Below are 16,577 nucleotides of genomic sequence, written 5' to 3' on the forward strand. Positions count from 1 at the left end.
TAAGTACGGATACATATATAGAAAAGAGGCTTTTTTGTCCGCATAGGTCCTATTGTGCGAAAGCAATTATCACAAAATTATGCTGACGTCTACATAATTACACAAAAGTCAGCATAATTCCTCTTTCGTTTACAATTTTGTCCGCATAAGTCCTGATCTACTGGTTTATAATTATATATAATAAAGAGGTAAAAAGAAAATATATATATATATATATGTATCAAATAGTTTAAATATCAAAAAATTTAGGTCAGAAAATTAATTAATGTTACAATTAACTATTATTTTAATAACAATAACTCCAGAGAATCAATGTTTACTAGAAACTTTGAAAAAAAATTATATCTCTATTTATATTAATAGCTTTTATATATTAACCGTCAATAAAACAAATAGCTCAGATGGTAGAGCAATGGTTTTACACGCCAAGGTTCTGGGTTTAAATCTTGATTCGAGAACATTTTTTCTTTTCTAATTTGATCCTTATTTATTATAAATTATCCATTTTCTTAATTCATTAATATTTCAACATTTTTAATAATATTTCTAAATTTTATTATAAATCACGTTATAGTCACGTGATAATCACGTGAGCAATGATTCAAAAGTCGCACGTGATTTTTATGCGATTATCTCGTAATTTTTTCGTGATTTTCTCGTAATTTTCACGTGGTAATTACATGATTTTTTCAGTTGTGGTAAGCTGCAAAAATAACTTAGCTGAGGTAAGCAAAAGATCTATCTTTTTCTAAAATTTCAACTTAATTAAAGTCATCTTACTCCCGTAATCGTACGACATAAAAAATCCATTTTTTTTTTGTTTTTTATTCTTAACTTAAAATGGGTAAGGGTAAAAATATTGCAAAATAAAAATTAGAAAAGGGCTAAGATAAGAAATTCACAATTTATAAACTGATATTTTGAAATAAAATTCATAAAACAAAAATCTTGAATTTGAATATGAAGGGGATATTTGCCGTTAAAATATTTTAAAAGAGACATATTTAGTAACTTTAAAATATAGTTTTTCAAAATTATACCTTTGTGATTTAGAGACTCTTAATTTTACCTTTCGTTATGAATCAAATCTTGATTTTCTCATTTGAAGTCATTATTTTTCAAAATTGTTACCCTTGTCCGCTCAAAAAGTAGTCGTCTAAATGGCTTAAAATTTTTATAGCATATAGATATTATCGTTTTTTTATAGTCATACATTTTTTCAAAATGCTTGACAATTTCATTTTGGAGATGTTATTATTATTTATTATATAAAAAAGTGATTTTATTAAAAAATCACTTTTTTATTGCAACAATTAAATGGAAGTTTCATAAATCTTGAGGGAAAAAGTAGGTAATATAATGCTCTTTTAAAAACACTATTGCTGTATTTATTGTATGGAACATATCATTAAAAAAAAAGCAATAATTTTACACCTCAAAATACGTTTTTAGAAAAATTAAGTTTTAGAAACTGAAAATTTTACTGTTACAGCTAAATCCAATGCGTGATTCGCGCGCTTAATTTTTTTGAGGTTAGAATTTTAAAATCGCAACTACATACAGACCGGACATTCGTTTTTCAACTAATAAAATCGCTCCATTAACGGCTTCACAACATCCAGTCATCTCTTTTTTAAGAGAGCAACAAAGCTTCCTGTAGGAAGAAGCAAAATTCCTAAAACATTGCACTGTATGCCACAATGGATAAGTGGGTGTAATAAATAATTTTCCACGGTAAAAGTAAAAGTCAAATCACCAAATATCATTAAAAGTGAGGGTAAAAAATTAAAAGCATACAAATTAGTGAGAGAGTACAAATTACTGTGATAATAAATCAATGGGTAATTTTTTCATTCCAAATCTTTATTTTTCAAAATTTTTACCCCTTACCCAATAATGCCGTAAATATAATTATCTTAATCAAATCGAGTTTTTTTTTTAAATTATAATCTTAGAAATTTATTTGTTTTGAATATATATGTTCTGCGCAGATATAGAATATTGTACAGCGCATGTCTGCTCCGTAATATCAACATTAACCTTTTGGTTGTCATGCTTTTTATATAATATTAATTCTATTTTGTTAAATTTTGAATTGATGATAAACACAATTAGAACAATTAAACTAAATTCTTAATATTGATTATTTACTAGTAATCAATGCGTAAAAAGTTGTATTTCATTCTTTTTAAAGTAAGTTTAAAAAAGAAATTAGTTAATTACTGATAGTTATTTTATATCTCACAGGTTTATCATCGTATTAGTTATAAAACAATTTGATTATTTGTTTCTGACTTTCAATCAATAAAGAAGTGTAACACAGTAAAAAATTTAAGTAGTAAATTATTTTCAAACAACACAATGTTTAAGAATGTTGTCATCATACTTGGATCTTCAAAAAATCATCAGAAATCCATTATATCTTGTCTAACATTCATTTGCGAACTGCTCAATGTAGTATTTTTTGTCAGGCCTGCCAAAATATATAACTCTATCATTGAAAATCATCTTGAAGAAATCGATTATAGTTTAAAATATTACGTAGAGCCATTTTCTTATGCAAATTTAGAGTTATCTAAAGTCAAGAATTATGACTACGTAAAAGATATTGTAAAAAAGAAAATAATTGAAGAGTATAAAACAAATCCAAGTATTTTTAAAACTACTATAAGTTCCATGGAATACCTAAAGGAATATAAAATTTTTACAATAGAATTTCATCGTGTTGAAACTCCTTTTATAATTGGAATTTGGATTTTTTTTGCTAGTTTAGCTAAAATAGGTAAGATTATAATATTCAGAATATATTCTATAATCAAAACTGTAATTTGCATGAGATTATTTTTGTTCTATAAAATAGCTATTCTTGATGATATTAGCATTAAATTTTTGTAATAAATTAAAGTATATACTCTGGTAATAATCGTAGTCTAATATAGATATATACTTGTTAGGTTGACTAAAAACATAATGTATGCTTTGTATTTTGTTAACGTTATTAGTAATTTATATTCTTTTTCATATACTATAGGGACATTTCACGTCAACCAGATATAAAATTCAAAATGGTGGACTTGTTCACCAACTATCCTGAAAAGGGCTGTTGGGGAAAAAGTCGCCGATAAAGAAAGCCGGTGATTGACTTGCTCATCATATGCCTTAAATTGCCTGTATGGAGTTCAAAATAGCGGAAATGCGTTAGGCAGGGCCCTACTGCAAAAAATCAGATGACAATCAACTGATAATCAGCTGATAATCAGCTGATAATCATGCCAAAACGTCAGCTGATTATCAGGTGATTTCAGCTCAATATTTTTATTAAAGCTGATAGTTATAAATATGCGTTTATATGAGATAAAATGTTAATGATAATCAGGTGATAATCATTCAAAATTTGTAATCTTTAATATATTTATTATAAGTTGTTTAAAATAAGTAAAATTTATAAATTTCACATAATGAGGGCCAGTACTCGTGTTACCATCAGGATGATAACACGAAAACTCTGGCTGTGAGCTCCAATATTTTGGTTTTTTAATAATTTAATTTAAATTAAATTTTTATAAGTGTTAAAAAATAAAAATTTTATCAGCTGATTATCATCTGATTTTTTTCAGTAGGGGGCAATGTCCGCCATATTTGTATGCACCATTTGAAATTTTAGAATTTCGATGTAAATTAAGATCAGCGGCCCCGAAAACTCCTATATCAATACTTCAAGCTGATCTAAAATCATTCGTTACGATGAAATAGACTGGTGGGGGTAAGGTCAGACATACTGGATCCGCCGTTTTAAATTTTGGAATCTTGATGAAAAATAAGGATTCAGAAGCCTCTGATACAATGGTAGCGCCACGAATGCGAGTTTGAGAAGTGCAAACAAAGCCGCGGAGCCAGTGATTTTCTTTTATATTGGTGTTCAGATTTTTCATAATACAAAAACGTGCTTACCCTGTCAGAAGTTAAATCTAAGAAAAACTAAGAAATTTTAAAATTAAATTTTTTTCATTTCAAATTCTCCGTTAACAAACTTTGAATTTATAATCTTTACCATTTTTACTTTTTATTTTTCAAAATTCTTATCCTCACCCATTACTGATAACGGGACCTATGTCCAGGGTTTTTGATGACAAGGTCGAAATGTATTGCGCCCTGTAGATATTTGTGTCGTGTCCAGGTGCATGCGGTCACCAACGATGCGGTCAAGAGGTGAGGGTAAATATTTAAAAAAATAAAAATTAGAAAGACAAAGATAAAAACTGCTGCCAATTCATTGGCACGTAGCTTCCTCCAACTAAATTCGTAGTTCCAATAAATAAAATATTGTTTGAATATACAGAATGTTAATGTTTTTATTATTGTTTTTAAAGAAATAAACCACACACGCAAAAACGCTAAAATCCAAGTCGAGACGCACAAGGGCTATCGTGTGCTCTGCTGTCGCAAATATTATCACAGCGAGGAATAAGCTCAGTGCTCTCCATAGCTATATATATAGTAGCCGATGTTAAATTCGTCGTTGGTTCTTGTTATTCCTCTGAATCCTCCGTTTCTATATACATACATGTAGCTCTTTATTCCCTTTTAACTTTATGCTTGGGTGTGTTAAAAAGTGTTATTTTGTATCATATTGGATTTCATCAATGTTTTATAATAATGAACTGTCTGAACTAAATAAAATGTTACCAATTGATATTATTAATTTTAATTATTTTGCTGGAGCAATCTTCTTAAAAAAATACTATGGTAAACAAAATACTAGAACGAGGGGTATAAATGAAGGGAGGGACTTTAACGACCTGCAATTGTAATGTCCCATGCTCATACATACTCTGGAATTTACGTAGATGTATAACGCCTGTACGACTGCATCCGTGCACTCATACAGGCAACGTATACTAGTCCGATTGCAACAATACGAGACCGATCGCCGAACATCTGAGGGAGTGCTTTGTCCTACGAGTCAGCACTTCTTACGCGCGTATTACTGACTTACTTTTGTACATCATCCTTGCACGTCAGATGTTGATTGGTCGATCGTTGCCGCATTTCATTTAATTTCACAACTCCTTGAATCGTCACCGAGGCTTTAAAAAGCCAGGAAACGATCCACGAACGCCTTTGAATAAGAAACCTGTTGTTGTGTGGCTGTACCCGGTCAGCGAGTGTGTGCAAATCACTCAAACTCTGTGTGTGAGATATTGTTGTTAATAAATGAGGGGTTTGGTGCAATAAATAATATTACCCATTGTTCCAGTAGACCCTTCGGGTTAGTGTTGTATCTTTATTTAATACTCATCGTTGGAGATTAAACTTATATCGTCAAATACGCACAACATGTGCTCGGGCTCGCTATATAGCCATCTTACGCTCTCGGCGGTCGAGCTGCTACTCTGACTCTATACTCACGCTCTTACACTATACCTATGGTTCCCGCTACCGCGCGCTAGTCTATCCTGCTTGCTATAGTCGCGTACGCATGCCTGTTCGTATACTCTCTATAGTGTGTACGGATAGCATATAGATTACTCATATCTCAACAATAGTAAACTCCTTGTTTTCTGATAGAGAGTCTGCATCGTGCACTAGGCGAAGGGCCCGTCAACAAATCTGGCGTTAGTGGTAACACAGCTTAGATAAGATAGTAAAACTTTCCACGAGTAATCGTGTAGAGTTAAGACCAATTAGTATCTGACGTGCCACGAAGGAGTATCCAGTTTCCAGGTCACGAAAGAGAATATATAAATATATCGTAAGTTAAGTTCAATTGTACAAGTGTCAAATGTAATTACAAATAAGCCACCGCACAACATAATAACAACAATACTATAATAACCAAATTTTACGGAACTGTAACATCTGCTGAGTTCCGGGTTGTCTCCAATATAACAAAAACCATTGCAATTATTCAGCCTATAATCTATATCTTCTATACATCTATACTATATATATATATATATACATATATATATATATATTATATATATATATATATATATATATATATATATATATATATATATATATAATATATAATATATATATATATATATATATATATATATATATATATATATATATATATATATATATATATATATATATATATATATAAATATATATATATATATATATATATATATATATATATATATATATATACATAATATTCATTTGCTTAAATTTTTGTCCAAAACGTCATTTCCAGTTCAATTTATTCAAATCCCTTCAATTCTAATTGAAATTTTTTAACTGTCACATTAGTACTAACATCAAGAATATTTGTATCGTTTTATTATTTTATTTTTTGTGCGCCAATATTGTGATATTTTAATGTAAAGATGAAATTTTGCACTTTCCGGGTTTTTCAGGGAATTTTTCTGGACTTCTTAGAATTATAGTCTTCCTGGAATTCTGACGCTGATAATATATTTTTTTATTATAAACGAGATTTTTTGTGGTTAAACTTTGTATAACTTGAAAGGTAGCATTATATATCATATATACTACATTCATAATGGATAACCTCAGGATCATCCTGACACCTAGACATCGTCTACTGGAAGTAAAATTTTTTTTTGGTATATTTGTTGTATACTTAGTGCGTTGTATCATAGACCATGTCTCGCCATCCGGGAGGTGATTTTGACACCTGGACATCGTCTACTGGAAATAAAAATTTTTTTTAGTACATTTGTTGTATACTAAGTGCGTTGTATCATAGCCCATGTCTCGCCATCCGGGAGGTGATTTTGACACTTGGACATCGTCTACTGGAAGTAAAATTTTTTTTTGGTACATTTGTTGTATATTAAGAGCGTTGTATCATAGACCATGTCTTGCCATCCGGGAGGTGATTTTGACACCTGGACATCGTCTACTGGAAGTAAAATTTTTGTTTTGGTACATTTCTCGTATATTAAGTGCGTTATCTCATAGACCCTGTCTCGCCATCCGGGAGGTGATTTTGACACCTGGACATCGTCTACTGGAAGTTAAAATTTTTGTTCGATATATTTGTTGTATAATCAATGCTTTGTATTATAGTCCATTTTTCGCCATCTGGGAGGTGATTTTGACACCTGGACATCGTCTATTGGAAGTAAAAACTTATTTGTGATGTCGTCTGTTTGTGTGTGTGTGTGTGTTGGGATGTAGACCGAGAAAAAGAAATTAGATTCTAATTCGAGTTTATTAATAATACACTCTGCGTTTAACAGGGTTGAAACTGTCATTCTTTCGATATAACAATGAGTGAATAAATATAATTACCTAAACTTTTATTAAACTAAATATAACTGTTAATCTATTAAAATATAATTAGAGTTAAATATAAATTTAATAGTTGTAATAATCAAGTATAATAAATCATATAAAAAATATGCAATAGTTCAAAGTTAAGAGTAGCAAATAACTAAAATAAATAAGTAATAAGATTCTAGAATATACGAAACATGTATAAAATGTTAATACTATAATACATAATAATCTTAATGTTAGAATATTTAAATAATTAGATAGCATATCGAAAGAAGCCCGCATTAATATTATTGACAATATATGCGTATATTAAGGAAGAAAATCATAACTTCTTACACTTACTCATTTAATATTGTTTGAATAGTTTGTATAAATAATTTATGGTCAATACAATTATTATAAAAAAATTAATGTTAAAGATAATATAATTTAGTGGTTTATTTTGAAGTTTTTATATACATATTTTATACCATAAATTTGTATATATAATAAAGGGAGCGCTACTAAATTTGAGATGTAGAAGTAGCTCTTATATTAAATTAAAATGTAGTTTTGTACTGTAAATTTAATAACATTTGAATAACTTTATTATTTAATTTATTGAATTTATAAATTATAATGCACAAGCGCTACCAATGGCAATGAAATTGGTTGATTCTATTTTTTTCTTAGATGTTTACTATATAAAATTTTTATAATTAAATAATTATATTTTGTTATTTAAATAATTTGTTAAATACATAAATAATAATGTACAACCGCTACCAACGTCAATAAAATTGGTTGCTGCTCTTTTATTTGTTTGATGCTTACAATATGAAACTTTTATAATTAAATAATTGTATTTTGCTATTTAATTAATTTATCATAGAAAAATGATAATATACAGGCGATACCAATGGCAATGAAATTGGTTGCTGCTATTTATTTTTCTTTGATGCTTATTACGTAAAATTTTTACAATCAAATACTCATATTTTGTTATATACATAAATGATAATGTAAAAGCCCTACCAACGGTAATGAAATTGGTTGCTGCTATTTTATTTGTTTGATTCTTACTATATAAAATTTTTATAATCAAATACTTATATTTTGTTTATTTTTTGCTTGTTATTTTTTGCTATTTAATTAATTTATTATATAAAAATGATAATATACAAGCGCTACCAATGGCAATGAAAGTGGTTGCTGCTATTTTTATTTCTTAGATGCTTATTATTTAATTGTTGGACAGAACAGACTTATACATAAATATATTAAAAATTGTAATGTATATAAAAATTAAATTAATGTTCAGTGTTTTTTTTTTACATGGCATTTGGAACTCGAAAGTTCATCGCCTCATCTACGCAAGCGTTCCACGCTGCCCTATCTTGTATCAACCCCACCCAAGATGCACCTCTCCGATCGACACCCACCCGTCCTATTTCTACTAGATCCGCTTTTACGTTGTCCTCCCATCTACGTCTAGGTCTACCTAGAGGTCGCGTTACAATCGACCTGCCCTTCATGACACGCGCTGCCGTACGGTCGTCTCCCATTCTCGCTACGTGCCCTGCCCATCCCAATCTGCGCGATTTTATTATTCTGTTAATATTTGGTGACGCGTACAGATTGTGTAACTCATCATTGTGTAGTCTCCTCCATTCCACGGTTTCCTCATCTTTCTTCGGCCCGTATATTTTTCGCAAGACTTTATTTTCAAATACCCTAAAACGGTTGTCCGCCTGCTTAGTGAGAGCCCACGTTTCGCACCCGTACAGAACCACCGGCAGTATTATTGTCCTATATATTCTTATTTTAACGTTTTTAGACAACAGCCTCGACTTAAGTAAATTACTCACGGCGTAGAAGCAAGCATTACCCGAATGGAGTCTCGTATTTATTTCGACATTAATCTCGTTTCTATCATTTATGGTCCTACCCAGATACCTGAATTCGCTAACCTTTTCAAAAGTAAAATTCCTAACTCTGAGATCTTCCTCCCCTCTGCAGATGCCCATCTTATCCACAATCATGTACTTTGTTTTTGATTCACTCACTTCTAACCGTGTATACTCCACCGCTTTTATGAGGATTTCCGCGTTTCTTGCTACCGTTTCCCTACAATCCCCCAGTATATCCAAATCATCTGCGTAGCCTAGTATCTGCGTTGTTCCATTAAGCGTTGCGCCCATCTGGCTAACCTGCATTTTTCTAACGGCATACTCTAACGTTAAGTTGAACAGCACCGTAGAGAGTCCATCCCCTTGTTTTAAACCATCGCGTATCATGAAGGGTTCTGATACATTACCGCCTACTCGGACCTTTCGCGTGCTTCCGTTCAGACATATTTGAATTAATCTCACGAGGTTTTTCGGTACACCGAGAAGTACTAGAATTTGATACATTTTGCTTCGCTTAATAGAGTCGTACGCTTTTTCAAAATCTATAAATAGTTGGTGTATGGTTTCGCAAAATTCCCACTTTTTCTCTAACAACTGTCTTATGGTAAACATTTGATCGCTCGTCGATCTGTTGCGCCGAAATCCGCACGGATTATTTTTAGCTATGTCGAGGTTCATATTGTTGTATGGATAATATTGTGAATTCAAGAAAAGTTTCATATTACTCAACTCACAATGGTCAAATCGACTGGCGTTTGCAGTTCTCAATGATTTTCTCTTTGTTTGAAGTCCAAGAATCACAAAATGAGGTTTTTCCAATTCATTTGATGTTTTCACCGCCCAGACGTGTTTAGTAGTGCTTGGGAGAAGAGGATATTCAAATAATTCCCAAGAACGGAAACACATGGAGATAGGATTATCTTTACCAATTAAATTCAATAGCTGGATTTTTTGTTTATCAGATGCAACAACATATGGCATGAACCACTCTATCTTTGATACTTTTACTTCATAATCTTCATAAGTAGTTACACCAGATGCTACAGTACCTTCTTAGATTATTACGTTCAAGTCGCTTCTCGATCTTGTGAGAATGAGCTCATGCTTCATATTAACTATAATCTTTTTATAGTCTTCTGCAAAACCCAAGATCATACTCAGTGAAATCGCAACGTCAAAATTTCCCTGTAATCTACGACCGATTTGATATTTTCTTGAATACCAAGCCAGCCTGCATTCTCCAGCATATTATTCTGATTCAAATTAAATGAAATCAATCCTTTCATAACACTGCTCAGACCAACATTTTTACTTTTATCTATATCCACAGCATTAATCTCATAACGAATTTCATCAAACAGATGACAAATGCTGATCCACCTTTTACTTGCAACTTTTCACATATATGGATAGAGCTGCGCGATGGTAAGAGACATACGAATTTCATCACTGTTGTCCAAGCTTCATGATGAGTATGGTTGATGTGCGTGTACTTCGTAATGAGCAATAGACTCATCGAATACGACACCTGATCGAATGCTTAGAATTTCGTCCATTTTCTGGAAGCAGCAAAGAATTATACACGTGAATTTTTCCACGAACTTTTAGTCCTAGAATTTTCAGAAACTGAATGCTCTTGCGTGTTAACGGTTTGAGTTTCTTCGGTCGACTGATGACTGGTTGCCATGATGACTGATTTATATATGATCCAAAATTGTAAACGATGCCCATTATACAGATTTGATGTGAAGTCTAATAGTTATTTCCTCTCCTCGAAAATTAACTAAATTTCCATCCTGATCAACAATTTGAATTTGTAGATGATCTATGCACTTGACACTGACCGGTAGATATATGATGTGTGACGGAACTTCTATGATTTTATATTCCGGAGGCACTCTGGTAAAGAACTCATGGATTGTATGAACTTTCTTATTATTGATATAAGCACCTCCAGTAATATTGCACTCAACTCTGAGTGCATTGATTCTCAATATTTTCACTGGTAAATCAGAGCTGTGTTGAATGTTCTCTTCGAGAGTGCGAGGAGCAAAGCCAAGGAGACGGCCTATGGAATCGTGAGGTGTAAGATCTATCGGATGACTGCAGATAATTTCACTTCTAAGAGTATTGTTGTTAGCTTTCAACGAAAATTCGATTCCTTTGGATTTCAAATTTGCTTGTAAAAATTGATTAATAGCATCAATCTCATAACTGCCAGTAGGAATATTATTAATAATAATATCTCCGTTTAAATGCAGTTTATTATTTGAATAGTCAACATTGGGAATAGAGTTAAATGATAAAAGTTCAACTAACCCAAGACAAAATTTGTATGCTTCGGTAGTTCAATCGAAGGAAAATATTGCGCTTCTAAGACAGATGAGTTTCCTGAGAGACTCAGAGTGAAGCTATCTTCCATGACTGATCGGAAGATAATGATTCTATTCATCAGTGAGCACCTCTTTTATAGTCTCCCAGCTAAGAAAAAGAGACAAAGATGGCCACATGAGTCAAAATTTTTATATCTTTTATAGTTGTATTTCACTTCTTTCACGTTAAAATACAACATGAGATCTTTAGGAGGTTTAAGATCACCAAAACTATCAAAATAAATCACTTTAGGACCACGTTTGCGATAGCAAACCCAGTGAGTGCCTCTATTTTGAAAGTCGTCCAAGTTTACCACTGCTGTTTCATTATGCCATGGACCATCGGGTGGTAGATTATTTCTCATGAAAACACCTCTGAAATCTGAGATTTTCATCATATGAGCATATTTTTTTAGATCGTAGTCAGTCAGTGCACGATTTGGCAAAGTTAAATCAAAGTTTTTTTTTTCTACTGACTTGATGACCAGGACCGTTATGAGGTTTCATAAATAATCCCATTCCAGTTTTATAGGGCTTAAGATGAAGACCTTTGCCTAAAGCAATAGCTTCCATGGTCTTATTATGCCTCTTACTTTGTTCATGATTTTTCTGCGCAGCTTTAGCATCATTAACTGCTTTAGCTATTCCAGCAGCGCCTCTTGCTAGAGCACCGGTTGTACTTAGTCCTGCGAACAATGGAATGAGAAAAGGAAGAACTCCACCAATTTTTGATGGAAGCGGCAGAACACGTGGAATGATAACTTTTTTCTTTCCACCTACACTTTTAACAGCTTGACGTGCACTCTTCAAGGCTGATTGAATAACCTTGCGAGAACTTTTACTTTTTGACATTGATTTTTTAGCCGCAGTCACTAACTTATTAAATTTCAGTCCCATTCCAGTTTTTCCTTTTAATTTCATAGCATTGCTAACAGCAAAAGCAAAAGCTTTTTCGCCAAGACTAGCATCCTTAGCTCTGACACGTTGCATAGCTTCCTCAGCAAGCATCTTGTCAGCAGCTTTACGATCTCCGTTTTTATCAGAGTAAGCTATGTCGTGTTTTTTACAAGCCTGATCAAGCGGATTAATACCAGGATCTCCTCTTTTCATTCGCTTTTTCAATTTAGTTCCGGGACCGCAAGCAATCCATAGCCTTTCGGCTGTTTCTGAGATTTGTGTATGGTCATCTCTCTTCGGGTGTTGATTCACAACTGACGTTCATGGTATAAAACGAGCGTTTATATTTCGAGAGCTCAATGTTATATTTGACTCTGTTGAGTGAACATGGATTTTACCGAGCAGAATCTCAAACTCCCTGTCACGAATTTTGATTTTGGAAAAGAGAAGAGAAAGAAGTGTCATGGGGAATTACTACCAGATAGTATACGAGCAGTATTCTGTGGTCCATCAAACTGTGGAAAAACAAATAGTTTATTGGCTTTAATTACACACCCCAATGGTCTTAGGTTTGAGAATTTGTATGTATACTCTAAATCCTTGAATCAACCAAAGTATCAATTTCTCAAAAATGTCTTGGATCCGATTGAAGGAGTATCATATCTTCCGTTCAGTGAATCTGTAGTATCTCCAGATGAAGCCCTTCCAAATGCAATAATGATTTTTGATGATGTGGCATGTGAGAAGCAGGATAACGTCAGAGCATTCTTCTGTATGGGGAGACATAAGAGTGTAGATAGCTTCTATCTATGTCAATCTTATGCTCATATAGGAAAACATCTCATTAGAGATAATGTCAATTTGTTAGTAATTTATCGACAAGATGATGTAAATCTTAAACATATGTATGAAGATTATGTGAATAACGATTTAACTTTCAACGAATTTCGGAATCTTTGTTCTGAATGTTGGAAGAATGATAGATATGGATTCATCGTTATTGACAAAGATAGGCCGATGAATGAGGGTAGATGCAAAAAAGGATTTGACAGTTTTGCAATAAAAAAGGAATTATGAGTCTCAAACTTACAGTTAAGTTGTAGACATCGCCACGTCAGCATGTCAGACTTCGAGAAAGAGAAGAATGTTCTTAGTGAGCTCTTGCGAGCTCGTGAGGCTATTAAAAAAAATACACTTTATTAAAACAGGAGAAAGATGATTTTGAAAAAGTCATCGGTGATACTCTAAAACCAGTCATCACACCACTTGAGAAACTTGTTGAGATGAAAAGTGAAAGCCCACTACAACAACCATCCAATCACATTTTGGATCAAAACAGCAGTAAAAAAATGAAAAAACGAATGAGAATCGATCGATCGAGTTTGCTCAACGATCAAAATAAGAACAATAAATCAAATTTATTGGATTATACTGTTTATGATTATGATGATGATGATAATGATGATGATGATGATAATGATGTTTATGACACAATTCTACATTTAGATCCGCGAGTGGAAAAAATGAATCAGCTGAAGACTTTTTATCATTGCTAGATAAAAGCCGTAGAACGATTGATAATATATACGGAGTGCGAAAGGTTGATGAAGTGTATATGATTGGTGATTCAGAAATTGAATTTGATGATAAATATGTCAAAGTCAGAAATTAAAGTTATCCTAAAACGAGTGGACTGATGGAATTGCTATTTAAAAAATATCCGGATCATCTTCTTCTGAGCTCATCAGATCGTGCAAAATATCGCAAGATTCTGGAAGCAACAAATGCTCATCGGAAAAGATTCAGCAAAGATGAATCTATACGAATGTCGAGAAGTAATAAATATAAGAATATTTTAGCACCAATGTTCCGCAGCACTCCACGTAGAAAGAACAGTAGCAGCGGAGGAGGACTCATACCTAAATATAAAATAGCTAAGAAAAATTCTTTCATTGATCTCGTCTACTGGGATGATCCAAATGAGCTTACTGAGAGACTTCGACTATTGATTGCCGAACGATCAGCTGGAAATAATAATCACAACAATGAAATCCAGTCGATTATTGAGGAATTACGTGATGCTGGGCATATATATTGATACGCAACTTTCTTCTTTGCATCAGTACTACCATGAGTCTCGATGTGTTTGGAAGAAAACTCGAGGGCTCGCAAGTGAGTCGTGGCCCTCCAGGCATTGGTTTCAATTTTACACCGGACGGTGATTTTGATTTAGAAAATAAGCGACTTTGCAACCTAGGACCGCCCAATCATCCAAACGATGCAATCACATTGCATTCACTGAAAGTTATTCTACAAACTGAAATAAATTATATAGCTGCTAAAATTGCTGGAATTGGTGAAGTTATAGAAGAATACAAGCAGCAAGTTGAAAAACATCATTTGGAAGTGAATGCAAAATTGCGTTATCTTTATAGTACAACTCTTCGCAATTACTCTGGTGTTGATTATATCATTGAAGAATTGAATAAACAATTAAGAGTTCGTATAGACGAATTTCCAGATGGATTTTCATCTACTGTAAAGGAAGATGGAACGGCATAGAGTAGCTGAAGAGCTGCACAAGCCAGCACGTCGGCGATACAAGAGAAGAAAATATGACATACGTGGAATAGACGAGACTTGTCAAGCTGATCTTGTAGAAATGATACCATATTCTAAAGAAACCAAAGGTTTTCATTACTTACTCACTGTCATAGATATATTTTCAAAGTATGCATGGGCCGTGCCAGTCAAGTCAAAGAGTGGTAATGATGTTACTACAGCTATGAAGTCAACACTGAAAGAAGAACCGAAGTTACCGAAGAATCTACAAACTGACCAAGGAAAAGAATTTTACAATTCAATTTTTCAAAAACTTATGAAGAAGCACAATATACACTTATACTCTTCACATAGTAATCTTCATGCAAGTATATGCGAACGATTCAATAGAAAGTTAAAAAATGCAGTGTGGACAGAATTCAGCAAACAAGGAAGCTATAAATGGTTGGATATTCTACCTAACTTGCTCAAAGCATATAATTCGAGAGAACATCCGACAACAGGAATCGAGCCTGAAAATGTTACACAGGCAAATGAGCGAGAAGTCAAGAGACGTTTTCCAAATGAACAGTCGCCAGTGAAAAAACCAAAATTTAAAGTAGGAAATAAAGTACGAATAAGTAGGATAAAAAATGTTTTTGAAAAAGGTTACACGCAAAACTGGTCAACGGAAATTTTCACAATAACGCGAGTTGTAAAAACAGATCCAGTAACTTACCATCTCAAAGATTATTATGATAAACCCGTCTCTGGCGGCTTTTATGAAACGGAAATTCATAAAACTATGTATCAGGTAATTTATTTATTAATTTTTTTATTTATTTATTATTACCAGAAGAAATTTACAAGGTATGTATTTCATACCTGGAAACCTGCAGAGGTAAATAAAATTACCTGTTCGCAGTCTGGTTACAAAGGAAAAAGAAAAATATAAACAAAACTTAAAATTAAAACTTAAAACTAAGATATATTTGGCATTAGCTTCTAATAACAAATTTGTTTATTGCATACAGAAACAATTTTTTTCTTTTATTTTTCTAACAGTTGTATCGTATCCAGTCTTTTATGATTTTCTTTTGAGGGTATTTATTTATATTTAATACTTTTAGTCGATTAGGAAGCTCATTATATACATTCATTGCTTTCATATAGCTGTTCTTATTGCCGATTCTCTTATTTGTTTTTGGTATAATAATACTTCTATTCCTAGTAACACTATCTGATGCTAAGAATTTTTCTTTGAGATCATAGTAGTGTAGTTTAAGAGCTTCGAAAGCAAACAGTTGTCCTATATTTAATGGATTGTCTTGTAACAAAAAGTTATTTTTATTGATGATTTTTAAAATTTTGTTTTGTAATTTTTGAACTTGGTCTCGGCTATTCCTATATGCACCGCCCCAAGCAATGATGCCATAAGTTATAATACTATGAAAAAAAGCGTAGTAAATCATTCTGGAAGTCTCTATGGGCATTGATTTAGAGATTTTATAAAAAATATAGACTAGGTATTTAGTTTTTCCAACTATATATTGCATGTGGTTATCCCACTTTAGATTACTATCAAAGACAACTCCTAAATATTTAAAGTTCTCCACCC

At 32.5% G+C, this 16,577-nt stretch overlaps 1 protein-coding gene across 6 annotated transcripts in view; it reads left to right on the plus strand.

Annotated features, from left to right (window-relative positions):
* The first annotated feature begins 1,996 nt into the window (after positions 1-1,996).
* The window catches only part of LOC107981625 (sodium/hydrogen exchanger 3), a 347,213-nt gene continuing 332,632 nt past the window's right edge, over positions 1,997-16,577 (plus strand). For 4 of the 6 annotated variants that reach the window (XM_031932708.2, XM_031932689.2, XM_031932695.2 and 1 more), the window contains exon 1: positions 1,997-2,782. In XM_031932708.2, coding sequence (XP_031788568.1) covers positions 2,362-2,782 — 421 coding nt within the window. In that variant the 5' untranslated portion in view covers positions 1,997-2,361. The remainder of the gene's footprint in view (positions 2,783-16,577) is intronic. The other 2 variants (XM_031932715.2, XM_031932706.2) reach the window with 2 other exon arrangements.

The sequence above is a fragment of the Nasonia vitripennis genome, assembly GCF_009193385.2.
Source record: "Nasonia vitripennis strain AsymCx chromosome 1 unlocalized genomic scaffold, Nvit_psr_1.1 chr1_random0007, whole genome shotgun sequence".
Classification (NCBI taxonomy): domain Eukaryota; kingdom Metazoa; phylum Arthropoda; class Insecta; order Hymenoptera; family Pteromalidae; genus Nasonia; species Nasonia vitripennis.